The sequence below is a fragment of the Petaurus breviceps genome, unplaced genomic scaffold, assembly GCF_028583685.1.
Source record: "Petaurus breviceps papuanus isolate PSGF00001 unplaced genomic scaffold, PetGlider_PUasm1.0 171, whole genome shotgun sequence".
Classification (NCBI taxonomy): Eukaryota; Metazoa; Chordata; class Mammalia; order Diprotodontia; family Petauridae; genus Petaurus; species Petaurus breviceps.
In genome coordinates this window covers 7947630-7974844 of record NW_027185754.1, presented here as the reverse complement: position 1 = coordinate 7974844, position 27215 = coordinate 7947630, and the positions used below count along the sequence as shown (strand labels likewise).

The following is a 27215-nucleotide window of genomic DNA, read 5'->3' as shown; positions in this document are numbered from 1 at the left end:
AACATCTTGGTGTTTTACCTGCTTAGGGTAGGGAGAGAATGTTATATGCTACCTTTTAAGGCTATGAGAGTTTTAGTCACTTTTAAAAAATAATTCCAAATTGCTTTTCCAGGGGGTCAGTTCAATTCATAGGTTCACTGGCATTGTATTAGTGTGTGTATTTTTCCACGGCCTCTGCAACAGTAACTATTCTTATTATTCATAATCTTTGACAATTTGACAAGTATGGGGTGAAACCTTAAAGGGCTTTTTTTGATTCTTGTTTTTTTAAAAAAATACATACACATATATTCTTGTTTTATGTGTGTGTGTGTGTGTGTGTGTGTATACACATTATATAAGTGTAATGTGTTTTTTTTTTTCAAATGCTTTATTAACTTCTGGTTTACATCATTCATTTCCACCAGATTTTGAGTTACAAATTTTCTCCCCATTTTTCCCCTACCCACCACCCCAAAATAGCAATCCCATAGGATATTCTCTCCTCCAATCTGCTCTCTCCCATATCTTCTCCCATACTCACTTTGATTTTTCCAGTAGAGCATGGTGGATCTCTATGCCCCCGTGCCTATATATCTTATTTCCCAATTACATGTAAAATAATATTAATAATAGTGTATATATATGTATGTGTATGGTTTTTTTTTAGACATTTGACTTTAAAACTTTGAATTCCAGATTCATTCCCTTCCTCCCTTGTCACCTACCCTTACTGGGAAGATAAGCAATTCAGTATGGGTTGTACATTTGTAGCTAATGCAAAACATTATCATAGTAGCTATATTGTAAAAGACTAACTATATTTCCCTCCCTCCTATCCCACCTTTCACTTGTTCTATTCTCTACTTTGATCCTGTCCCTTTTCAAAAGTGAGCGCTTCCAACTTCCCTCCCCTCCAGCCTGCCCTCCCTTCCATCAACCTTAAAGGGCTTTTTTTTGTTTCTTGTTTTTTAAAAAAAAAATACATATACATATATTCTTATTTTATATGTGTGTATACACATTATATATGTGTAATGTGTTTTTTTCATTCAGTTTTATTTTCAATTCCAGATTCTCTTCCTCTCCCCCTGCCCATTCCCTCACTCATTGAGAAGGCAAGAAACACAATATGAAGTCATGTAAAACAAATTTCCACATGAGCTATGTTCAAAAAAGAAAAAAAAATGACAAGAAAGAAATGGAATAAAAATATGGTTCAATTTGTACTTTGAATACATCAGAGTGTTCTCTGAGAGTTCGCTATCTGGAAGTAGAGAATATCTTTCATCATCATTTCTTTGGAGATCTGATGGGTCATTTTGTATTAATCAGAGTTACCAGGTCCTTCACATTTGATTACAATATGGCTGTTGCTATGTGAATTGTTTTCCTGGTTCTGCTCACTTCACTTTGGATCAGTTGATATGTCTTCCCAGGTTTTTCTGAAACCATCCCCCCTTAATCACTTCTTACAGAACAGTAATATTCGATCACATTCATATACATAATTTGAAATCATTCCCAACTGGTGGACATCACCTCAGTTTCCATGTGAGAGGGTTTTTGATTTGTAATTTTTGGATTAACAGTGCTTTGGAGCCATCTTTCATATGGTTCCTATTATGTCATTCTTTTGAGACCTGTTTACTCATATCCTTCTATCGTCTTTGGTATTCCATATTCATGTTCCATATATATGTTGTATATCAGACCCTTATCAGAAATATTTGATGCAAATTTTTTTTTTCCCAAAATGGCAGTTTTCCTTTTTCATTGAATTTTTTTGCACAAAAGAATTCTATACCCAATTGAGTGTGTGTGTTATTCCCTTACCCAATGAGAGTAAGGTTCACCCGTTCCATCCCACCTCACCCTTCTTCCCCTCCATTGTAAAAGCTTTTTCTTGCCTCTTTCATCTGAGATAATTTACCCCATTCTACCTCTCCCTTTCTCCTCCCAGTACATTACCCTCTTAACCTTAATTTTATTTTTTAGATATTATCCCTTCATATTTAATTCACCCTGTACCCTCCATATACACATACATATACATATACATATACACGTGTGTGTGTGTGTGTGTGTGTGTGTGTGTGTGTGTGTGTATTTCCTCCAACTACCCTAATACTGAGAAAGGTCTCATGAATTACAAATTTCCTCTTTCCATGTAGGAATGTAAACAGTTCAGCTTTAATAAGTCCCTTATGATTTATCTTTCTTGTTTACCTTTTCATGCTTCCCTTGATCCTTGTATTTGAAAGGCATATTTGCTTTATTTTCCTTTTTGAAGGAAAGTCATATTTTCTATTCATGTCTGGTATTTTCATCAAGAGTTCTTGAAAGTTCTCTATTTCATTGAATGTTAATTTTTTTCCCCTTAAGTGTTATGCTCAGTTTTGTTGGTTAGGTGATTCTTGGTTTTAACCCCAGATCCTTTGACCTCCAGAATATCATATTCCAAGTTCTCCGATCCCTTAATGTAGAAGCTGCTAAATCTTATGTTATCTTGATTTCATTTCCATAGTACTCAAATTGTTTCTTTTTGGCTGCTTGCAATATTTTCTTCTTGACCTGGGAACTCTGAAATTTGGCTACAATATTCCTAAGAGTTTTCGTTTTGGGATCCCATTCAAGAGGTGATCGGTGAATTCTTTCAATATCTATTTCCCCCTCTGGTTCTAGAATATCAGGGCAGTTTTCATTGATAATTTCTTGAAAGATGATGTCTAAGATCTTTTTTTGATCATGGCTTTCAAGTAGTCTAATAATTTTAAAATTATCTCTCCTGGATCTATTTTTAGGTTTGTTTTTTCAATGAGATATTTCACATTGTCTTCTATTTTTTCATTCTTTTGGAACTGTTTTATAATTTTTTCATTTCTCATAAACTCCTTAGCCTCCAGTTGCTCCATTCTAATTTTTAAGAAATTATTTTCTTCAGTGAGCTTTTGGATCTCCTTTTCCATTTGGCCAATTTGTTTTTTAAGGCGTTCTTCTCCTCATTGGTTTTTGGACGTCTTTTGCCATTTGGGTTAGTTATTTAAGGCATTATTTTCTTCAGTATTTTTTTGTGTCTCCTTTAGCAAACTATTGACTTGTTTTTCATGATTTTCTTGCATCATTCTCATTTCTCTTTTCAGTTTTCCCTCTACTTCTCTTATTTGATTTTCAGATTCCTTTTTGAACTCTTCCACGGCCTGCAACGAATTCATATTTTTCTTGGAACCTTTAGATGTAGAAGCTTTTGACTTTGTTATCTTCTTCTGGTTGTATGTTTTGATATTCCTTGTTACCAAAGTAAGATTCTATAGTCTGATTTTTTTTCTACTGTTTGCTCTTTTTCCCAGCCAATTAAGGTAGGTCTCTCTTTCCAGTATGAAGGGTATACTGTCCCAAGCTTCAGGAGCTTTGTGCAGCTGTTTTCAAAGATATTTCTAGAAACCTGTGGATTCTCAGATCTTCCAAGCTTGTATGATGAAAGGAGAGGTGTTTACTCTTCTCCTGTCTGTGAGTGACCACAGGTACTCTTTTTTGCCTTGGAACTGTGAGAAGAATTCAGTGTCCTGAGGCCTGCTCTGGCCCTGTCTGTGCAGATGTGGCCCACACTTGACTGTGCTCTTCTCTCACACTGGTACATCAGACTTTTCTGGTCTACCTTCCACATTGTCTTGGGCTGGAAATTTGTTTCACTCTGTCATTTTGTGGATTCTCATGCTCTAGAATTTTTTTACCAGGTATTTGGAGGGGTTTGGGAAAGAACTCAAGCAAGTCCCTTCTTTGGCTCTGCCACCTAAAAAAATTTTTTTTTAAGTTACAAATTTTATTCTTTAGACAAATTTTCTTAGTCATAAGAAGGTCATAATTTAAGGCTTGTTAGGAACTCTGTAGTGATGGGCTCTTTCCGAAAAGACTTCCATCGTTCTAGAAACAGAATATATTTAGGATGAACTAAATCTGGTCTTAAACTTAATTATCAATAACTTCAATAATTATCAATTATAAGTAACTTAACACAACCCTAATTTCAAGGCACATACAATTTATAATTACTAGCCTTTTGCAACTTTGGCTCCTTGAACCTTTTTTTTTTTTTTTTCATTTTTAGTAAACATTTTATTTACTGACCAACACAGTAGTTCTAAAACTGTAGCTTCTGGAAGAACCACTTGTTTGTGCCTGTCTTGTACCTTTCCTCAAACTTGACCTTGGCCTCCTTCCCTGCCTTACACTTTAGTGCAGCGTCATGGAACACATCCTTGTTGACATCTGTTTTGTCCACTGGGATATCCACAGAGTATTTGGTGGGCATGAGATGGTTGTAGTTATAAATTTTTACAAAGGACTTGATTTTTGATCTCTTGACAATGTTCTTTTTACCCATTGCTGCAGTCACTTTTCTAGGGTAGTGGTTGATACCTGCCACCAAGGCATGGCTATAGGGCCTGTTGGAGGCCCCCTCATCAGTGCTCTTGACGATGACAGCTTTGTGCCCGGAGTACCACCCAGCCAGGACCAGCACCACCTTCCCAGGTTTCATGAACTTGCCCATTTCGACACGAAGCGAGTTGCTCCTTTGAGCCAAAAGTCCTTGAGCCTTTCCACTATATTTATTTACAGTGCCCAGTTCCAAATGAAAAAAATAGTCTTTCTGATCACAGAATTATTTTCCAAGAACTGAAAATGTGTTGTTTCTTTTTGTAGCCAACTGAAAAGGAATTGAAAGAGACAGTAGCCTTACTCACAGCTCAGCAGATTGCCCTAGAGATTATAGTCAACATGTGCTGCAGTGATGGTATGTTAACTCTTTTTTGATTGGCATTTTATCTATAGCTTTTTGCCCATGTAATAATGGGACAGGAGGCTAGGTTATATTTGAACTTTCTTGTTTTTTATATTTGTTTGTGGCTTTTATTGTTCATGCCCAGATCCTTCTGATGATGAGTGGGATGAGTATTCTAGCAGTGATGAAAGTGATGCATTTATGGATAATTCCTTTAATGAACTCAATGGACAACTAATGTCCCCGCTCTGCCTTTCTGCTGAGGTTTATACTGCGCTTACAAACTACCTCATTCCCAAGAAGGTAAACTGTTCCCTTCTAGTATTTGGGGGATATTGGGAAGGGCTTGAGAAACAGATTGTATTACATAGCCTCATGAAATGAAATAAGACTAGATTTCCTCATTTGGAGGGTGAGTAATAAGAATTAGCTAGTTAATCCTTCTAAAGAACAGTGTGAGCCTAGGTCAGTTCTTAACTATGAGACTACCCATGTTGAGTATGATTATTGAAGTGAAAACTTATAAAATCATAGTAGTGTTGTAATTTATTGCTTAATTGCCTTTTTTTTAAACCCCTAGATTTTTGAGAAAATTACCTTTCCAAACAGTTTGGCAGTTGACATCTGTTCCAGGAATCCTACTTGGAAGCCATTAATTAGAAAGTAAGGGTTTTTATACTTTTAGCTTTTTTTTATAAAAAGTTTTTATACTTTTATATTTTTATAAAAAGTTTTTATACTTTTATATTTTCATCTTATTATTGAAAATTATGGATCATTAATTAGAGTGTACTAAGTAATTTTTAAGTTTATGTATTTCTGACTCAAGAATCATTTACTTTGGAGACATCTCAATTGCATAAATAATTTGATTTGGAAGACCTTAAAATTCAGTTTATTTCAAGATCCTGTACTAAGAACTACAAATTTCACCACTTTTTCACCAAGTATATAGCCACTATTAATTTTAATGCAGAACCTACATTAAATGTTAATATCTAGTTCCATTATCTTGTCATTTTATAAAAACTAAAAATTCACGATAGATCATCGAACTGAACATCACTACATCATTGTGCTTTTTATTTCAGGATGAACACTATACAGTGTAGGGCGCTTGTGTGCCTTCACAGTATCTTATCTGTTTTAGACGTGGACAGTCTTGGAGGAGCCCCAGCACTTCAGACACTTGCACAGCACCTGTCACAGCTTGTTTTTTCTCAGCCAGGTAAATGTTTAAGCTGTATTGTGAAAGGCAACCCTAATCAGAATTTTCCAGGGTCAGAGTGTTAGAATTGTTGATAAACCAAGATGCAAACTTAATTACTCAACAGGTATTTATTTACTAAATACCTATTATGTCCAATCACTGTGCTAAGTGCTGGGAATACAAAAATAATAATTGAAATTTTTTCATGAGGAGCTTATACTCTAATGGAGGAGAAAACAAAGGTATGTATAAAATATACATTAGAAGAAATACAAAGTAGTTTGAGAAGAGGACATGTGATTGAAGAAATTAGTTTTAAAAAAAACCACATAGAAGCTGTACCTGTAGTTTGAAGGAAGGATGTGCATTTCAGGAGTAGGGAACAGTCAGTGCAAAGACACTGAGGTGGGAGATGGAGTATTGTGTATGAGGAACAGAAACAAGGCCAGTTTGGCAGGGTCCCAGCTTGAGATAGGGAGTAAAGTCCGTTAAGGCAGGTTAGGGCTAGGTCACAAAAGACTTTAAAAGCTAAAGCAGGAGTCTGTGTTTTATCTTAAAGACCAACAGCAGGAACCTGTAGAATATATTAAATAGGGAAGTGACATGGCTAGATGTGTACTTAAGGAAAGTCACTTAGGCATGAGTGTATAGAATGGGCTGAAGTTGGGAGAGATCTAAGGTAGGGAGACCAAGGAAGCTGTTGTGATCATTCAGGTGAGAGGTAATAAGGGCCTGTTGTGTGTGAAGGAAGAGAAAGAATTGGATAGGGTAGTGTCTCAATGGAACTGGAACATTTCTGGGTAGTGGTTTGATATAGTATATGACTATACTTATGTGTTGCTGAAGGTGTAGGTCTTGGACCTTAAGGAGACTGAGGAATTGGGAGGCTGGGGAGTTGGAGAGTTAAATCAACATGATTTTGAAACTCTCTGGTATAAGGGTAGATGTTGAGGAGGGGAAGAGGATGAGCCAGGAGTTGACCTCCTGACCTAGGGGCTAGTATATAGCAGTCACCACGATCTGGATTGGGTAGACTATTTTAATACACTGACATTCAAAGGAAGAGAGGTTCCGGAGTGGTGGTGGTAAATTAGGGTTTCTTAACTTTTTTGGTGTGGTGAATCCTGGTGGGAATCTAATGAAGCCTATGGACCCCATCTGAAAGTCTTTCTAAATTCACAAAATAAAAACACAAGATTACAAAGGAAACCAAATATATTGAAACACAGTTATCAAAGTATTTTTTGAAAACAAGTTCATGGATCCCACACTAAGAATCCCCGTGGTAAAAAGAACGTTTAAAAGTGGCAGTGAGGGGTAAGAAGTATTCCAACTCCCCCTCTCAGACCAGTTTGTTGGGTGGTATTTATAAAGGGGTGACATATTCAGTGAGAGGCCACCTCACATTGAATACAAGTAGAGAGGAATGTGATAGAGGTCCAGGATGAAAGGAGGAGGTATGTTAAGAATAGAACAGGAAGTGCAAGGAGCACAATGGAAGGGGTAGGCAAACAGCCATCGCAGATCTAATGCTGTTGGCATCAGTAGTCTGAGAAAAGTAGCTGTTCTATAGATTTTATTTTTCTTTTCTTTTTTGTTTTGTTTTGCTTTTTGGAGGGCAATTGGGATTAAGTGACTTGCCCAAAGTCACACGGCTAGTAAGTGTGTCAGGTGTCTGAGGCCGGATTTGAACTCAGGTCCTCCTGACTCCAGGGCTATTGCTCTATTCACTGTGCCACCTAGCCGCCCCAGATTATATTTTTCAATTTTTATTTTTTAAAAAAAGTCAGCCACTTTAAAGACATTTTTGTTAATTTTAAATTTCATTGTCCCCATTCCTAGCCTTTTTTTCTCCCCTGTATAGTAGTAACCTTTTACTTCTAATTTATATAAGCAAACTTAATTCTGACCATAGTATATATGTATTTCAGGAGAGTGAGGGGGGTGCTAACTCCTTTTTTATTGTTATCTCAGTGGAAAGGGGAATTAAATTCCAATTTTTTGGCTATTTTATTGGTAGGGTCTTTGTAAGGAAAAAATTTGGGGGTTTTCTGGTTCTCTCTATTTCCATTGTTGTAAGTTACTGTTTATTTGAGGGTTGGTTTTTTTCTTTGCTCTGTTGACTTTCACTGTGCTTCAGCTCATTTGGATCATGCTTCTGTGTATTCATCAGATTTCTTATTTCTTACATTGTTGTAATAATCTATTATATTTATGGACCACAGTTTGTTTAGCCATTTCCTAATCAACATACATCTACTTTGTTAGCAATTCTTTGCTTTCTTGAAAAGTGCTGCTATAAATATTTTGGGATATATGAAGACTTTCTTCTTTTCTGTGGCCTTATTGGAGTGTAAGGCTAGTAATGCCGTTACAGTATGCCTTTGACTCGAGATTAAAGGGTTGAACATTTTAGATGCTTTAATTGCATAATTCCAAATAGCTTTCCAAAATGATGTACTGATTCACTGTTTCATCAACAATACATTTATGTGTCTATTTTTCCACAACCCTTCAACATAACCATTCCCATCTTTTGTCATTTTTGCCAGTTGGCAGGGTATGACATAAAACCTTAGAGTTGTTTTGATTTGTACTTCTCTTAGTGATTAAGAGTTTTTTCATAGGTTAATAATGTGTAATTCTTCTGATAATTGATGGTTTATATCCTTGAGCCACTTATCTATTGGAAAATGTCTTTGGTAGGGATCTTTTTTTGAAAGGGCAAATTAATCAATGGATTGCAAAGTAAATGAAAATTTTTCTTACCCTGTGCTTTAGAACAAGTACTGGAATAGAGTACATGGGTTTGAATCCCTTCTCTGCCACTTAGAACCTTCATGATCTTGGGGAAATCTGTGAAATTTCATCTTCAGTTACCTCATCTTTAAAATGAAGGGATTAGATTAGGTGATCTCTAAGGTCCTTCTAATTCAAAAATTCTATGATTCCTAGATTCTATGAATCCTAGAATTCATGAGTAGCTTATACTGATAGCACTATGTAAATGTTATTATCCCGTTATCATTTTAGTAGCTATTCTAGCCGCAACTCATGACATTTTGAGAATTTCTTCTATATTGTATTTTATAGTCTAATTTGACTTGAATTGCAATCACTGACAGAACATAAAAACCACACACACTAGCCATCAGCATTATGAACAGGTAAATTTACTACTTCTTGGAACACAACTTTCATATAATTGTGGGCTAAAGAGCTTAATCAGGGGTGTTACAGTTACACTATGCTTATTAGTATCCGTTAATATTTTTATTTGGGGAAAAAACCGACATCATTTAAGAATTGTTTAAATTATAGATCCACTTATTTGAGCCCAATGATAATCTATACACAAAAACTGTAATAACATAATATAGTCTACTCTTTAAAAAACCACTTGTGATTCCCTAAATGTTATTCATTGATTAAAAAGTTACACCAAGGCTCTAGGTGCTGCAGTGAATAAAGCACCAGCCCTGGAGTAAGGAAGGCCTGAGTTCAAATCTAGCCTCAGACACTTAACTTACTAGCTGTATGACTTTGGGCAAGTCACTTGACCCCAGTTACCCTGCCTTCCACCCTCCAAAAAGACAAAAAAGAAAAAAAAGAAAAAGTTGCACCCTGCATCCTGTACCTTTCATCCTTGTCTCTTTTTACTCTACTGGTTTTAGCCATTGTTAAAAAGTTGCTCAGATTTTTACCTTAGGCACCTTATATCCTGTACTCTTTACCTTTGCCTTCTTTTTGCTGTCCTGGCTCTCACCTTATCCTTTGAATAAGCTATGGAAATTAGAATGGGTCAGATAGAGAAATCACACACTATGGGTCAGAAGTATTTTGGGGGCTATGTAACAATGTAATGATGGTGTGCTTTTATTCTGTCTCACTTCTCCCACTCCTTGACTGCATAAATAAAATTTTGGTTTGAGCAATAAGATTTGTGAGTACCCTTAACATTGAATGCATTTAGTATATATTTGATAATGAAAAGAATAATTTTCAGTAATTACTATATAATGTGATTCTATGTTGCTGCCTCATTCATTTGTTAAAAACTATTTAATTTTCAAGGATACTCACTAAGTGTATTTTAAAATTTAGGGGCATTTACTCCTTTCTCACTTCTAGTTGTTGAAAATATACAGACTCCATGTATTCTCTACACATTTTTCAAAAATAATAAATTTCTCAGATGATTTTCATCTTTCTACAAATTTACTTTTTCTTTTTTTTCTCTTATATATTTTACTTTATATTTTATTTTTCCCCAATTACGTGTGAAAACAATTTTGACATTGCTTTTTCCCAATTTTAAGTTCTAAATTCTCTTCATCCCATCATTGAGAAGGCACGCAATTTGACATAGATTATACATGTGTAGTCATGCAAAATACATTTCCGTATAAGTCATGCTGTGAAAGAAAGCACAGGCAAAAAAGTAACAAAGAAAATAAATGAAAAGTATCTTCTTCAGTCTGCATTCAGGCTCTACCAGTTCTTTCTCTGAAGATCTTTCCTGTAAGTTTAAAGGATGGTACATACATATGTCTATATAATTGATAATTCACAGAATGATTAAGAAAACCTATTCTGAGCCAGAGAATGAAGATGACAATAAGATGAGAGAATAGGAATGATACAGGGCAGCTAGGTGGTACAGTGGACAGAATGCCTGGCCTGTAGTAAGGAAGACCTGCGTTCAAATACAGCCTCAAACACTAGCAGTGTAACCTGGGACAAATCACTTAACCCTGTTTGCTTCAGTTTCCTCATCTGTAAAATGAGCTGGAAATGACAAACTATGACAGTATCTGCCCAAAAGATCCCAAATGGGGTCATGAAGAGTCAGACATGACTAAAAAACAACAACAGAAAAGTAGTAATAGAAGGGGCAATCTACTGGAAAATATAGGATGGAATGGGGATCACTTGGGTTTGACTTGGCAAGGCAATGAGCTGCTTCATGTGAGACAGAGAAAAGATGGTAAAATGCATGCTAGTTATGTGAAATGAAGAGGTATTAAAAGGAAGATCTTGGTGAATAAACTCAGTTTTTCAAAGTGAAATATGGAGGTTTCTCATCAAAGCTATGTGAGGTTTTAGAAGAGTTGAAAAGGTTTAGAAAAACTGCTATGGTGAGTGAAATAGTGAATCATGGCAGTAGATATAAAAGGATTGCCTTGCCACAGTGAGGACCTAGTGGTGAGATTATATAATAAATTAGTAATCAACCTAGGCAGCATTTTTTTTTTCATTTTCATTTCATTCAGTAGCATGTGAGTGGGAGCAAAGAGAGCAGATTGTGAGAATGATCCGATGCTGAAGTAAACCTGGAGGCAAGATTTTTGATAGGAAAATGGGGCAAGAGACTTGAGAAGAGTAGAGCTGAATGTATTCACCAGAGAGTATACATGAGGAAGGGAAAAGATGTAGGAGCAGTAGCCAGGGGAAGAACTGAGGAGTGGAGGCAAGGGCAGGCTGTACAGCCCACTGCACAGGGCTCTCAGGAGCTGGTGGCTGAATTTTCAGTATGAGCTTTTATACCTTAGAGATCAGCAAATACTCCAAATCAAGGCATGATTTAACTTTGCTTTCTTAATTATCTAGATTTAAGAAAATGTTAATTGTGCAGATTAAACTTTCAAAGTTTTGGGGGGAAAGTCAGTTTTGTATTGTCTATCTTTTTAATGGCAGTGTCACCCTTGATTAATCTGAATATTAAAGGCTAAATTCAACTACAAAATCAAGTCAAATTCACTTATAATATTGATGATTGTTATTGGGTAGATTATCTACTTTGTTTAAAGCAAATCCCCACTTTATTTTTTGCTTTTTGGAGGGCAGTTGGGGTTAAGTGACTTGCCCAAGATCACATGGCCCTGGAGTTAGGAGGACCTGAGTTTAAATCCGGCCTCAGACACTTAGCACAAAAACTAGCCATGTAACCTTGGGCAAGTTACTTAACCCCAATTTGCCCTGCCACTCCCCTCCAAAAAGCAAAAAAAAAAGAGTATGGAAGGAAGACACTACTTTTGGTCACTTCTCTTCTTTAACTCCTATCTTCAAACAAGAGACAACTTTACAAAAAAGATTTTTTCAATTTCTTCTCTAATAAAAGGATAGTGTGAGTCAAGACAGCAAGAAAACTCAAAAGGCAGTTTGGTTTAAGCTGGTACTTTGAATCAAAGAGGTGCTGCTGTTCTTCCCCAGCAAGGAATGGAGAAGAGAGTGGAACTGATCCTGGGGGCAGAATGGGAAACCCAAGAAATTTTCCAAATTTTAATCACTTTATACTTGGTGTAGTTTAAGTACAAAAGTGCATTCCTTTTTGGATTTTTCATTACTATAATTTATTACCACAAATACCCATTGTACATGCGGGAAAAGAAGGGAATCTCAGAATATTTGGCTTATATGGATTTCAAGTTTGTAGATTACAGGACAGCTCAGATATCAGATCTATTCTGATGATACTAGTTGTCTATTGGTATGATAGCGCTACCTTATTTTACCACTATTTCCTGTAAAAAAATGCTTAAACTAAAAGACTTGTAAGGTGTTGTAAGGTGACTTTTTGGACTTTATTTTTGTGTTTTGTGTATTTAGATTTTGCCAAACACACAGAATTCCTAGAAGCTGTAAGTAGTGCTTTAAGGACTCTGCTGCAGATAATGGCATCCAAGAACATTTCTCAGGTGAGATTTTTTTTCTTTTTGTATAAAATTTGGCGTGGTCTAGAAGGTATTTGTTACATACACAAGCAAAGTTTAATGCTTTATTTCTGTAGTTTTAATGATCTTTCTGGTAAATTCTTTGAAGCAGAGAACTGTTAGGAAAAAAAAAATCTAGCATTTATATTAACGTATTAAGGTTTACAAAGCCCAAGATCACATAACTTGTAAGAATTTGAGGCAAGATTTAAATGTCAGTCTTCTTGACTTCTATTCCAGTACTCTGTTTACTGTGTCACCTAATTTTTTAGCTTTACAAATAGCCATTTGAGTCATTGGCCCAGTAATGTTTTGTATTTGGTGGCAATAAATGGTGGTTGGTAATGGGGGGGGGGGAAGCTTTTGCTCCTTCTCCCTACCCCCAGTCCCTTGTTATTCTTGGAAGACAGTAGACAAAGAGAAATTTTATTTCCAATACTAAATGGCCAAACTGTACTTTTTAAGGCATCTATAATCAATTTAATAACTATTAGGTGGAAGTTGTGTTGCGTTAGTTGAGTTCGGTAAATTTTTTTGTTGATTTGTTTTTTTAAATGGAACATGATCTTGCTATTGAAATGAAACAGGAACAAAATTTTAATTTAAAAATTAAGAAGAAATATATATGTGTGTGTGTGCATGTCACTTTTAGTTATTTAGAGAATGGAATTTTAAAAATTCTAGTTCTAAAACATCAATAGCCTTGAAACTTTAACCAGATTTTAAATTAGAGAGGATCACAGGCTATAACTATTTTTTAAATTAACCATTTGTCTTAATCTTTTCTAGAATTATAAATAAGTAAACTGACTGATACTAGTTTGGTTTTCTTCTTTTTATTTCTATTGGAAGGAAAAAGCAAGTAGAAGATTTACAAACTCAATTGACAGAGTAATTGTAGAGTAACTAAGGACAATTCGAATATTTGGTAACTAGCTGTGCTACTTTTTTTTTCTTTTGGAGGGGGAAGGCAGGACAGTTGGGGTTAAGTGACTTGCCCAACCTCACATAGCTAGTAAGTGTTAAGTGTCTGAAGCTGGATTTGAACTCAGGTCCTCCTGACTCCATGGCCAGTGCTCTATTCACTGTGCCAACTAGCCGCCCCCCTGTGCTACTTTTTTTTGTTTGTTTTTGGAGGGGGGAGGGCAGGGCAGTTGGGGTTAAGTAACTTGCCCAAGGTCACACGGCCAGTTTTTTTGTTAAGTGTCTGAGGCCGGATTTAAACTCAGATCCTCCCGTCATGATCATGCATAGTCAAGCAAAATAAATTCCCACATTTTCCATACATACCCAAAAATGTATATCCCTCTCTACATCTTAAGTTTACCTCCCTGGCAGAAGGTGAGTGGTTTGTTTCATCTTCATTCAGTCTTTTGGTTTGTCATTGCACGTATCAGAATTCTGAAGCCTCTTAAAGTTCTTTTTCTTTATAATATGGTTGTCATATGGATTTTTTTCCTAGTGCTGCTCACTTTTCCCCGCATCATTTCATAAATGTTTTCCCACTTTCCTCAGAAATTATCCATTTGATCATTTCTTATGGCACAGTCATATTTCATTACATTCATAAACCACAATTTGTTTAACCATTTCCCAATAGGGATACTCTTAGTTTCCAGTTTTTTTGGCCATTACGAAAAGAGTTGCTATAAATTATTTTGTACATTTATTTCCTTTTCCTCGGTCTTTGATTTCTTTGGGATCCAGATCTAATAATGCTGTAGCTAGGTCCAAGAGGATGCATGGTTTTGGTAACTTTTAGGACACAGTTACAAATTACTTTCCAAAATGGCTAGACCAATACCAGTGCACTAGTATGCCAGTTTTCCCGTAGCCCTTCTAGTATTTGCCCTTTTACTCTTTTGTCATCTTGGCCAGTGTAATGAGTGGGACCTTAGCATTTCTTAAATTATTAGTGATTTAGAACATTTTTTCATATAGTTGGTGGTACCTTGGATTTCTTTGGAAACAGCCTGTTTCCAGGATACTGTTCATGTCCTTTGACCATTTTTCAATTTGGAAGTGACTCTTAGTCTTATAAATTTGAATTAATTCTTTATATATCTTGCATATAAGACCTTCTTAGATAAACTTGCTATAGCTATTTCCCTTATAATTTTAACTACATATAATTTGTACAGACACTTTAAAATTTGATACTATCAAAATTGCCCATTTTATCTTGTGGTCCTCTATGTAGCTAGACTATGAACTCTTCTTCTCTATAGATCTGAAAGATAATTTCTTTGCTCTTCTGATTCATTTATGATGTGCTCCTATATAAGTAGGTCATGTATCCATTTGGAGCTTATATGAGTTTATTCGCCTAAACCTAATTTCTGCCAGACTGCTGTTCCATTTTCCTCGAAATTTTGTGAGATGGTGATTCTTTCCCCCAGTAAATGGACTCTTTGGATTTATCGAACATTATACTACTGTGTTTGTATGATGGTTACCTAATCTGTTTGAACAACCTCTTAGTTTTTTAATCAGTACTAAATCATTTTAATGATTAATGCTTTTTAGTATAGTTTGAGATCTTCCCATTTTTCATTATGAACTTTAAAATTCGTGACCTTTTTGTTCCTCTATGTGAATTGTGCTGTTTTTTCTAGCTCTATAAAATATTCCTTTGTAATTTGATTGACAGAGCACTGAATAAATTAATTTAGATCATATATTTTTTTATATTGATTTGTCATGTGAGTAATGTTTCCCTAATTATTTAGCTTTACCATTATTCCTGCAAAGAGTATTTTATAGTTGGTTTAATATGGTTCTTGAGTTTATCCTAGTAGACGTAGTCCCCTATACTTTATAGCTTCTGTAGTTATTCAACTCTTCCTGCTGGGTTTTGTTGATAACAGTAGTCTAAGCACAAGTTGACAAGGACCTGAATTAGGGAAAGGGAATTGAGATGAGGTGATGACACGTAATTATTGAAAGTGAGAGGGATTGGGGCGGCCAGGTAGCACAGCAAGTAAGAACACCGGCTCCAGTGTCGGGATAGCCTGGGGATCAAATCCAGGCTCAGATACTTAGCACCACACTCAGAAATAACTGGCCATGTAACCTTGAGCAAGTTATAACCCCGATTGCTTAAAAAAAAAAAGTGAGAGGGATGAAAACTCAAAGGCTAACTCTAAGATGACAAATATCCAGAAAGAAGGTAGGGGTTAACTTTTTGGAAAATAAAATTTTCATTTTGGACATGTCAAGTTTGAAGTGCCTATATGACATCCAAGTGTTTGGAAAATGTGGAACTCAAAGCCTCCCATTTCTGTTGAAATTGTTAACACTCAGTTATTGGTTTCATTGTTTGGACTGATATTAACCAGTAAACTTAGGCAAGTCACTCTGGAAGCCAAGTCATGTGGAAACTTCTGGATTTCTGTAAAATGGGTAAAGCAATCTGCCCTTTTCATAAGGTTGCCTTTGAAAGTGCTTTGAAAAGAAAAAACAACCTGTGTAGTATTATACAAACACAATGGACTGCACTTCAAAATCTGACCAACTCTTTTGCAGTTGTAAGCATTTAGTCAGTAGGTATAGATAGATATCTGAGCCCATATCCATTACAACTGGAAAAATAATTTAAAGCTAATAGTGCTGATTTCATTTGACAGGCTTCCTCTTTATATATTAAGATTATGAATTCCCAGGCAGCTGGACCTGTTTGGCAAACCCATCTTCAGCACCTCTTATGTTGAAGGTTCTAGGTACTCTGATGCTGCTATGATAGTAACCATTCGTTAAAAGTTAAATTCTTAACCTTTTTTTTTTTTAATCATAGATCCCTTTGGCAGTATTGTATAATCTGTGGACCACTTAGTAATATAATGTTTTTAAATACATAGTTACAAAGAAAACCAAGTATATTGGTATAATTATTTATATATATATATATATTTAGAAATTTATTTATTTACTTTTAGTTTACAACATTCAGTTCCACAATCCCTTGAGTTTAACATTCCACATTTTCTCCCCCACCCCTCCCCCATCCCCTTGGCGACATGCACTCAAATATAGAATCTACAAATACCTTCACATTAAACATTAGTCAGGGTGTAAAGAAGGATTATAACCAGTGGAATAAACAATGGGAAAGAGGAAACAAAACAAAACAAGAAAAAGCAAAGAGAGCAAGTAGTTTGCTTCAGTCTGCATTCAGACTCTGTAGTTCTTTCTCTGGATGTGGATATCTCTTTGCATCAGAGAGTCTTTTGGAGATGTCTTAAAACCTTGCATTGCTGAGAGGAGTCCAGTCTATCAAAGTTAGTTGTCACACATACGTTGTGTCTGTAATTATGTATAAATTTCTCCTGATTCTGCTCTTCTCACTTAACATTAGTATATATAAGTCTCCCCAGGTTATTATGAAGGCTGTCTGCTTCTCATTTCTTATAGCAGAGTAGTATTCCATTACATTCATATACCACAACTTGTTCAGCCATTCCCCAATTGATGGGCATCCCCCTGATTTCCAATTCTTTGCCAGCACAAAAAGAGCTGCTATAAATATAAATTTATAAATATAAACGTACAGGTCCTCTTCCCACTTCTATGATCTCTTTGGGATACAACCCTAGAAGTGGGGTTGCTGGGTCAAAGGTATGTACTTATTATAGCCCTTTGGGCATAGTTCCAGATTCCTCTCCAGAATAGTTGAATCAGTTCACAGCTCCACCAACAATGCATTACTGTTCCAATTTTTCCACATTTATCCTCTCCAGCATTTATCGTTTTCCTCTTTTGTCATCTTAGCCAATCTGACTGGTGAGATGTGGTACCTCAGAGTTGTTCTGATTTGTATTTCTCTAATCTATAGTGATTTAGAGCATTTTTCGTATACTTACAGATTTCTTTAATTTCTTCCTCTGAAAACTGCCTTTTCATATCCTTTGATCATTTATGAATTGGGGAATGACTTGTATTCTTATAGTCAAAATATACTTTTTAAAAATTCATGGATTCCAGATTAAGAACCATCCTTTAGGTTTTGACCCTCTGATGATAGTAGACAGTACTTTTTTGTCCTTCACTTTGCCTTATCCAAGAATGTTTGGTACTGAAACGCTCAGATTTCAGTGGTTAGGGACTTTTCTCAGAATCTGTACTTTAAGTCTAAATTGAAGAAACTTAATACAAATGACTTGGAAATTAATTTTATTTGATTGGGTGATTCTTATTTGGTACTTCACTTTATTTTTAAAAAAATATTTTATTGAAAGGTTAGATGACTTGCTCATAGTTAGATAGCTTAGATATGCTAGAGGCAAGATACAAACCCACATCTTCAGATCCAACACAGCATTGCTCCACCATGAAAAACACTTGTTTAAGTTTACAGCTACGATAGCATTGATATTGGCAGTAGCTGCGAAGTTCTAGACAGTCAAATAAATTGTGTAATGAGGAATCTGCTTTTTTGATTCCCTGTATTCTTAATTAGTATACAGTATCTTCACAGCAAGTGGTTCGTGTCTCATAAAAGTGTATTTATGAAATCTAATGTCAAGTCTGTGTTGCCCTAGAGTGTTGAAATTGACTGAACTTAGCATAAAATTATATCTCCCCTACTATCTCTCAACAGTGCATGACTCCTGAGCAGCTGATGTCATTATGTGAAGCTGGGGTTCATAGCAGTAATATCGGTGTTAGAGTAAATGTTGTTAGTATTTTAGGAATCACAGGCTGTGTCCTAGCCAAAGAAGATGGTACCCTTGAAACACTGAAGGTAAAATGTATTTTTTCTAGACTAAGATACCAGTTTTGAAATTTGTAGTATTAGTTTCCTAGAACACTGAGAAGTTGTGACTTGGCCCACACAGCTGGGGAAGGTCAGTGGTAGGACTTGAATTCTGGCCTTAACTCCAAGACCACCTTATTATCCACTGTACCACTGTTGCAGGCTTTAAATATATCTTCACAATTTATTCTGCTGCTTCTCTGTGAATGAAAGTATAGAAGTTGTAAAAGACTATATTTCTTTCATTTAAGTTTTTAGAAGAAAAATCTGGTTTTTGGAATAATCCTTTAGTGTTATCTGTAGGGTTGTGTTTTTTTTTTCTTCTTTTAATTTGAAACAGTAGAACATGCTGGCTTGATTGTGGGAAAAGTTGACATGTTTTTAAGTACCTGTTAAAGGTCTATAATAGTAGTTTAGAAAGATAAAAGTATCTTATGTATAACTTGTTTACTCCTAACACTGTTATACTTGCTTTAGAGATATGAAAGCCTGCAGGGAAATTATTTTATTTTTGTAACTTTTAAAATGAGGAGAAAAGATATGTGGAAATAAAGCTTCGGTGAAAAATGTTTGTGGTCCTTGTTTTTCTCTCTGGGGAGGGGTCATAGATTGTTGCAGTTGGAAGGGGCTTTATCTAGTTTCCAGATGAAAAGTCCAAAATCCAGAGAGGGGAAAGTGACTTACCTCAGAGGTGATATGGACAATAAGATAATAGAACCACAACTCAAAGCCACATCATCTGATTACAAGTTCAATATTCTTCCTTATATGACAACAGCTCTTAGATGTTTACATCTCTAGTTCTTTTAAGAGTATTAAGTGTTTTTCAAACAATTTTATATACAATACTATTCTTAATATGTATTTTACAATATTTTGCAACCTTTGGATATTGAATAATTCTGTTTTGTTTCAGACTATTGGAAAATTTCTTCTTGAAGTGGCCACCAAAGATTCTTCTCTTGTAGTAGCTGGAGAAACTCTGGATGCCATCTTTGATGTTTTTGCAGATGGTAAAGAGGCTGAAAAGGCAGCAGTTGAGATTAGATTATTATCTGCCCTAAAAGAATTCCAGCCAGTTTTCAAAATGAAGGTATGTAATAGTTTGTGCTTAGAATCAGTTGAGTTTCAGCAAGCCATGACTTTATGGTTTAACAGCCATAATCATGTATTTTAGTGGCTGTGCATATGACAAATTAGAGTCATAGTATCCTTATATCCCATTGATTAATTCTTAGCTGATCAAGCATGTGCTTATTAATACATTTCCATTGACTAGCCAATTAGTAGATGGTCCATGGAGTACTTACTAGGTTTTTTTTTTGCCAAAAGCAAGGAAAGATTAGGATTGGATGTTATTTTCTTGCCATTTCTAACATTGTGGTAAATTAACCCACAGTTAAGTCATGTTGTTACCCTAATTCATAATCTGACATCATGGAAAAGTAGCTTACTGTTTGGTTTAACAGCTTAACAATATTATGGTTTGGACTAAGTTATCATAATTAGTAATTTAATTTTGTCTTCTACTTAGCATTTTTAAAAAAGGGTAAGTAATCTGATGCTACTTTACTCTATTGTCTTTTGCATGTTTGTTTAGTGAGAATCACCCAGAGAGACACTAAATCCCTTTTTCCTTTGAGTATTCCTAATACTAAAAATGATTTCTTTCTCTTATGTAAAATCTTTGTAAAGTTACAATAAGTTGTAATTTGGAATGTAAAAAACTCTTAAATATGGAGAAATTTTATTTCTTTTAAATCCCTGGTGAAAACAGGAGGGGAAATAAGGATTCTACAAAATTAATTTATTTCTGTTTCCTACATCTGTTCTTTTTAATATCCTGAGAAGCATCTAGCATAGAATTCACTAAAATAAGTAAGTTTATTTTAATGTAACTTGGATTTTAACTATAATTTTTCAGTATGTAGATTCATTGTGAACTATTTTATGATGTTGTACACAAACTATATAGTATTAAACTAGATTCATTACAAGTGAAATTTAAGTGTTTTCATTTTCAGCTACAAATAGGTATATAAGCCACTGAACTTTAAGTACTTTAATGTCTTACTTCTTTTCCTGTTTATAAGATAGAAACAAAAACTTAACTTTGTCGGACAGAGTTGAATTTTTTAGTAAAACAAAATTATGTTTGCTGTATGTTGTATGCATAAAATTTCAGAATATCAAGCACTCACTTTCAGAAAAAGAATTGATAGGAAAAAAAGATAAAATACCAAACTAGAACTCAGATTGCTTGATGCCTAGTCTAACCCTAACGTTGAAGAAGAGGTTAACTGACCAATACTAACCAGTAGTATATACACATTTAAGTATGGGATTCCCTGAACATATGTACCTACTCTGTACTAATTAATTTTTCAATACCACAAGCTAAGACTGGTCAGATGATTTTTTTTTTTTTACCACAAAACACAAGCTTATAGGTTGAGTTGGACACCCAGTCCTAGAAGTCAAGACCTCTTGGCATCATTTAGCACTGTTGACTACTTTCTTTCTTTCTTTTTTGGAGGACAGTTGGGGTTAAGTGATTTGCCCAAAGTCACACAGCTAGTTAGTGTGTCAAGTGTCTGAGGCTGGATCTGAACTCAGGTCCTCCTGACTCCAGGGCCAGTGTTCTATTCACTGTGCCACCTAGCCGCCCCGGCTACTTTCTCTTCCCTGGGTTTTTATAATGATGCTCTTTATTGGTTCATAGAATCCCTGGCTTTCAAACTTAAGTGCTTACTCATACAAGAAACCAGTTTTGATTCTACCAGTTCTAGAAATTATTTTGCATATATTTGTCTTCTTGAGCTGGAAACACATCTTCCCCCTGCTTGTGAGATCTAGTCTCTATTGCTTATCTCCAGAGTAACTGGAGTTATATAGATCTAGTGCTTATAATTTTACATTAAAATCTCTCCATTAATCATATTGACGTTATCCAGGTTGACTATTTTAACTTCTTTTTTTAGTATTCTAAATTTTCTTAACAGAAAGCATTTTCAGTTTTAAGTGAGAAAAAAATTTTAAAGCTTTACATATGCAACAAAAGTAAACTGTTTTGGAAATGTTTCGCTAATCTTAATTTAAACCCTTACCTGGACCATATTTTCAAGTCACTAAAACTCTTTAATTCTTCTAAAAAAAAAAAACCAGTTTTGTTTCTAGAGTACTTCATTAACTGCTCTAAGATCAAGCTCATGTTTCTGTGAAATGGCACTGCATAAAATGAAACCACAGTTGCATCAAACATTCCTCATTAAATGTTTTAGCCCCAAATTGCATTACACAAAACACACTGCTTTCTAACAAAAGAATCTCTAGAGCATATGCTTGAGGTTAAACACTGACATTGAATTCTGGCAGTAGTGTTAGCCAGATGTCCGTGATGCTCTTGTTCTCATGGTTATGAAGCTGTTCATGCTATGTAACAGTCTAAGGCACCACTGACTTTGCACATGTAATTTTGAGCTTTAAATGCCTCAAGTGTACTATGTCATATTCAGAGGAGGAAAATGGAGATACTACCCATATTCTTTTTTTTTTTAAGCAAACAGGGTTAAGTAACTTGCTCAAGGTTACACGGCCAGTTATTTCTGCGTGTGGTGCTGAGTATCTGAGCCCAGATTTGATTCCCAAGTCATCCCGACACTGGGGCTGGTGCTCTTACTCGCTGAGCCACCTGGCCACCCCTACTACCCATATTCTAATAGCTGTCATTTAGTTAAAGATTTCTCCACTATGTTTATAGTAGTCATATTTTTTTTAGTGAAATGATCGTCACATATAACAAATTTTCTTCTCTTTTTTTTTCTATTTACAGCTTCGAAAAGAAGGAAGAGGAAAATATAGTACAGATCAACTCTGTGTTCTTGACAATGTGAAAATGAATTTGAGAAGATTTATTGCTTATCAGGAGACTGTAGAGAAAAGACTAACTTCTTGAACTGGCACAGAACTGATTCTTTTTTTTCTTTTTTTTTTTCTTTTTTGGAGGGGGAAGGCAGGGCAATTGGGGTTAAGTGACTTTCCCAAGGTCACACAGCTAGTAAGTGTTAAGTGTCTGAGACCAGATTTGAACTCTGGGCCTCCTGACTCCAGGGCTGGTGGTCTATTCACAGCACCACCTAGCCACCCCAGAGAACCGATTCTTTTAATTCATTTTAATTGTCACAAAATATTTACTATTATACACCTGAGGCCTTTACTTTATCTCAAATGTCACATATATTTTAGAATATGTGCACTTTTAAAAAATTAACTGCATATTTGCATTCCTTAAGTATTTTTTAAAATGGCAGGAGTATGTTTTTAATGCCTCTGGTAAATTCAGCACAGTTTGATACTGTGCTTTTTGTTGTGGATAGTCCACAGGGAAAGTAGTATTTTAAAGAAATTGGATGATTCTTAACTAAACTGTGAGTAATGGAGAAACCACTAAATGATCATGTTTAAATGAATTTTGCAAAATGGATACCTTCAATAGCTGTGTTTTTGTAGGAAGTTAATATCATTTCCTAAATCTTTAAAAAAAACAACAACAACAACAAAAACCATAGAAGAGCATCCCATTTGTGTTCACACTTTCTGAATTTTTGATCTGATTCAATTTGGAATTTGCAGTTAAGTTTAATAATAGTGTATGCTATAATTATGAAAATTTGATAAAGAATCTAATGTAAGTTATATTATTAACTTCACCCCCCTCGATTCACTGTGCTTAGGAAAAAGAGGAGGTGGTGGTGGTGGTGGTGTTTTTTGTTTTTGGAGAAACTTCCTATTGAAACTGTACAGATATCTAATAACTTGGAGGTTTCAGATTTTGAATTGATGTATATAGCATTTTTTTAAAGATACATAAGGTATATAGAGCTTCCCCTTTTTTTTTCTGAAGAGTATCAACTTTGTTTCAAATCCTTTTTTGAGACTAGAGTATAGGAAGATGAGGATTTACAGTGCCTGGGTAGTGAGAAATGTGGAAGAGAGGACTGTCTGCTAACAGCTGGTCGTTCTCTGGTGGGGAGGGGAGGGCATGATAGCAACATCTCTGTTGAAGATAAGTGTCTATCTCAGATCTTAACTATTCAAGCACAGTTAATCTATTGGGAAGTGAAAGTGAACAGCACATTAATTTTTATTAGCTAGTTTTATAGCTTTGTAAAATTAGCTCCTGATGATTTCCACATTTCATTTATACTGTCTTCTTTTACAGTATTTACATACATAATTCAGATTTCTTATAGATGAGGTGAAAAGAAAGTAGATTGGGTATTGGATGATGAAAATAGAGAATGTTCAGTAAACATATCATATGACATGAAGTATGTTTCCAAAAATATACTTTTCTTTTGATTGGCCTCATTTTGTAGTGATGTTATATTGTAGTCTTCAGTATTTATACATACTTGTAACCAGTGAAAATCAGCATGTATGTACACTGCTGGACCCAAAAATTGATTTACTACAAAGGAGGAAGTTGAGTAGGTTAAATTGATTAAAAAATTTTCAAGAGAGCGAAGGTATTTGGACTCTGAGCAATGACCATTTTAATTTGTTTTTGGTACCTTTTAACTTAGAACATCCCAGCTAAATGGGAAAGGAAGATATTTAAATCTATTTTATATCTGAAGCTGTTTATACAGTAATCTTTGCAGAACAGTAAAATTTTATTTTGCTAGTATAGGAGGGCAGTATGACAATGCAGATGGACATATTTGTAAATCATCCAGAGGAACCCACTGGCATTTGTGGTGATTTTGTGTGTGTGTGTGTGTGACAAACAAACTAAAGATCTAAAGATCTCAAGGAAGTATACCAAGGAGATGGATGCATAGATATATGGATAGATATTGTGGGTTTCAGAAGACTTTCAGGTATAACTTTACTAAGTTCCCCATACCTGAATTTTTTTAGATGATGTGAGTGTATTTTTAAAAATTGGAATATAAAATGGGATAAAAATCACTATTCTGTGGCTTTTGATGTTGAGCATTTTTGCTCATTAAGATAAGGGGGGGGGCATGTCTTAATAGAATTCAGGTTTTGAAACAGTCAATTTAATTTCCTTGTCTTTTCAGTTTTAATGTATAATGGCCATACATATGAATTGTGAAGATGGGAAAGTTTTCATTTCTGTAAAATATTCCTGCTCATTTTTATTGTCAGATTTATTTTATGCCTGTTTTAAAGTATTTCGAGCCTATATCTGATTATATTAAATCTGTTTGTTGTTCAGGTGTTTTAGGAGTGTGACTCATTGTGACCCCATTTGGGGTTTTTTTTAAATTAAATTTTATGTTTATTTTTATTTTACATCATTCATTTCCATAATTATATATAATTTTAAACATTTGATTTTAAAACTTTGAATTCCAGATTCTTTCCCTTCCTCTTTTGTCACTCACCCTTACTGGGAAGATAAGCAGTTCAATATAGGTTGTGCATGTGTAGCTATGTAAAACATTTCCATAGTGGATATATTGTGAAAGACTAACTATATTTCCCGCCCCCCTACTTGTTCTATTCTCTACTTTGACCCTGTCCCTTTTCAAAAGTGTGTGTGCTTTCAACTTCCCTCCCCTCCATCATTCCCCTTCTCATCCCCTTCCCCCCTACTCTTCTGTAGGGTGAGATACCCTATTTAGTGTGTATGTCATTCCCTCCCTAAGCCAAATTCAATGAGAGTAAGGTTGACCCATTCCCTTTTGCCTTCCTGTTCTTCCCCACCAATTGTAACAGTTTTCCCTTGCCTCTTCTATAAGAGATAATTTGTGAGGTTTTCTTGACAAATATCCTGGAGTGGTTTGTCATTTCCTTTTCCAATTCATTTTACAAATGAGAAAACTGAGGCAAAAAAGTGACTTGCCCAGGGTCACACAACTAAGAAGTGTTTTGAGGCCAGATTTGAACTCAGGAAGATGTGTTTTCCTGACTTCTGGTCCTGTGCTTTCTTCACTTTATCACCTAACTGCCTGACATTAAACCTACACACAGGTGATATAGTCTGTTCAGAGAATCTCTAATTCATCCTTTATTTTCCATGTAAATAAAACTTGCCATTGCCTTTAACTGCAAATTAACTTGATTAACTTCCCACTTTAAAAGTAGCACTTCTTATTAGATCTCTTAAGGAAAATGTAGAGGTAAATTTTTTAATTGGTGGTAAAAGCATTCAGAACTAAACAATATCAGTTTCTTTTAAGCATTGTTACAATCTTTATGTGCAATTTTAGAGAAAGAATTCTTGGTTACATCTTTTTGCCTGTTGCTGTTATTTTTTAATTTGATCATAACAAAATAGTAGAAAAAGCCTATTCCTTTGAACTTGGGAAATTATTTCATCTTAAGTAGATTTTCAAGTAATTCCTAACAAAGATGAAACTTGGCTTATTATAGAGCTAACTTTTCTTGGCTTTTTCTCTGAGATGGCAATGTTAAACATTTTTTACTTAACTGTAATCTGAACAATTGAGTTGCCCAATCCATTGGATCTAATCCCAAACCATTTGAAATGGGGCTCTCTGTTCTGTAGACAGATGTAAGACTAAATATAAGAGAGCATCAAAAATATTTTTGTAACCTAATGGTAGTTTTATTTTAAGAGTTTGTCATAAATGAGATTAGAAACTCTGCCAAAATTCAGTTAAATATAATGAATATATTGTCAATCCAGAGCATACCTCCATCTACCTGTTAAAGAAAACTAATTTCTTTATATGCAAATCACTTCCCAAAAAAAAGTCCTGGCCTAGTTAACACATTTTCCTACTTGTTTTTACAGATAGAATGTAGGGTAGGCACCTGTGAACTGTCCCCTGAGGAAACACTCTTTATCAACATAAATTGGCATCAAGCCTTAGCTTCCTAGAAATCTGAAAGTTTTAAGTGATTTGCCTAAGATCAAAAACAGAAATTGAACCCAGGGCTTCCTGGTTTTTACACCAGCTGTCTACCACACCACCTCTCAGATTCAATGTAGCAAGGTATTTTGCAAGCCAAAAATATGTATAAATTTTGCGTTTAACCAGGAATAATTTTGATTATTAATGTGTTTTCTGAAATTCTAGTCTACCAGAGAGGAGGTGTTTTATTCAACCTACTTTTTTGAACTTTACACAGGGTTTGGCAATTAGTTTGAGCCATTTTACAATTTGGAAAGACTCAAAAGAATTATAATGCACAGTAGTCTCTTAGGGGAAGAAGCTTTTAGATTTGGAATATTGCCCATCATTAAAATTAAAGCTTGAGTGACTCATAAGTCAGTGTTGGGGTCATAAATTTAGAGTGAGAAGAATCCTTAGAAATCATCTACTTGTAGATCAAAACTTTGCATTCTGTACGTTAAAGGTCCAGAGAGTTAAAATAACTGTTTACTAATTTTTGCCAACTCAGTTATGAATTGTAAAATCATTTGTCTTGAATAATATTCAAAACTTGAACTTTTTTTCAAATGCTTTATTAATTTCTGATTTACATCATTAATTTCTGCCACATTTTGAATTACAAATTTTCTCCCCGTTACTCCCCTACCCACTACCCCAAAATAGCAATCCCACAGGATATCCCCTCCTCCAATCTGCTCTCTCCCATATCTTCTCCCATACCCCCTTCGACTTTACCAGTAGGGTATGGTGGATCTCTATGCCCCAGTGCCTGTATATCTTATTTCCCAATTACATGTAAAATAGTATTAATAATTATATATATATATGTGTATATATATATATATATATATATATATATATATATATATATATATATATATATATA

The 27215-nt window shown here is 34.9% G+C and overlaps 2 protein-coding genes across 3 annotated transcripts in view; one reads left to right on the top strand and one right to left on the bottom strand.

Moving 5' to 3' along the window:
- The window catches only part of HEATR3 (HEAT repeat containing 3), a 44114-nt gene extending 19436 nt beyond the window's left edge, over positions 1–24678 (top strand). For both annotated transcript variants that reach the window (XM_069082532.1, XM_069082533.1), the window contains 8 exons: positions 4684–4774; positions 4908–5065; positions 5343–5425; positions 5854–5990; positions 12582–12670; positions 18282–18425; positions 19354–19530; positions 22270–24678. In XM_069082532.1, coding sequence (XP_068938633.1) covers positions 4684–4774; positions 4908–5065; positions 5343–5425; positions 5854–5990; positions 12582–12670; positions 18282–18425; positions 19354–19530; positions 22270–22392 — 1002 coding nt within the window. In that variant the 3' untranslated portion in view covers positions 22393–24678. The remainder of the gene's footprint in view (positions 1–4683; positions 4775–4907; positions 5066–5342; positions 5426–5853; positions 5991–12581; positions 12671–18281; positions 18426–19353; positions 19531–22269) is intronic.
- LOC138157074 (large ribosomal subunit protein eL27-like) lies at positions 4121–4674 on the bottom strand. The gene has a single exon (XM_069082534.1). It carries the CDS (start codon positions 4529–4531, stop codon positions 4121–4123), a length of 411 nt encoding a protein of 136 aa, XP_068938635.1. The 5' UTR covers positions 4532–4674.
- Positions 24679–27215: the final 2537 nt, after the last annotated feature.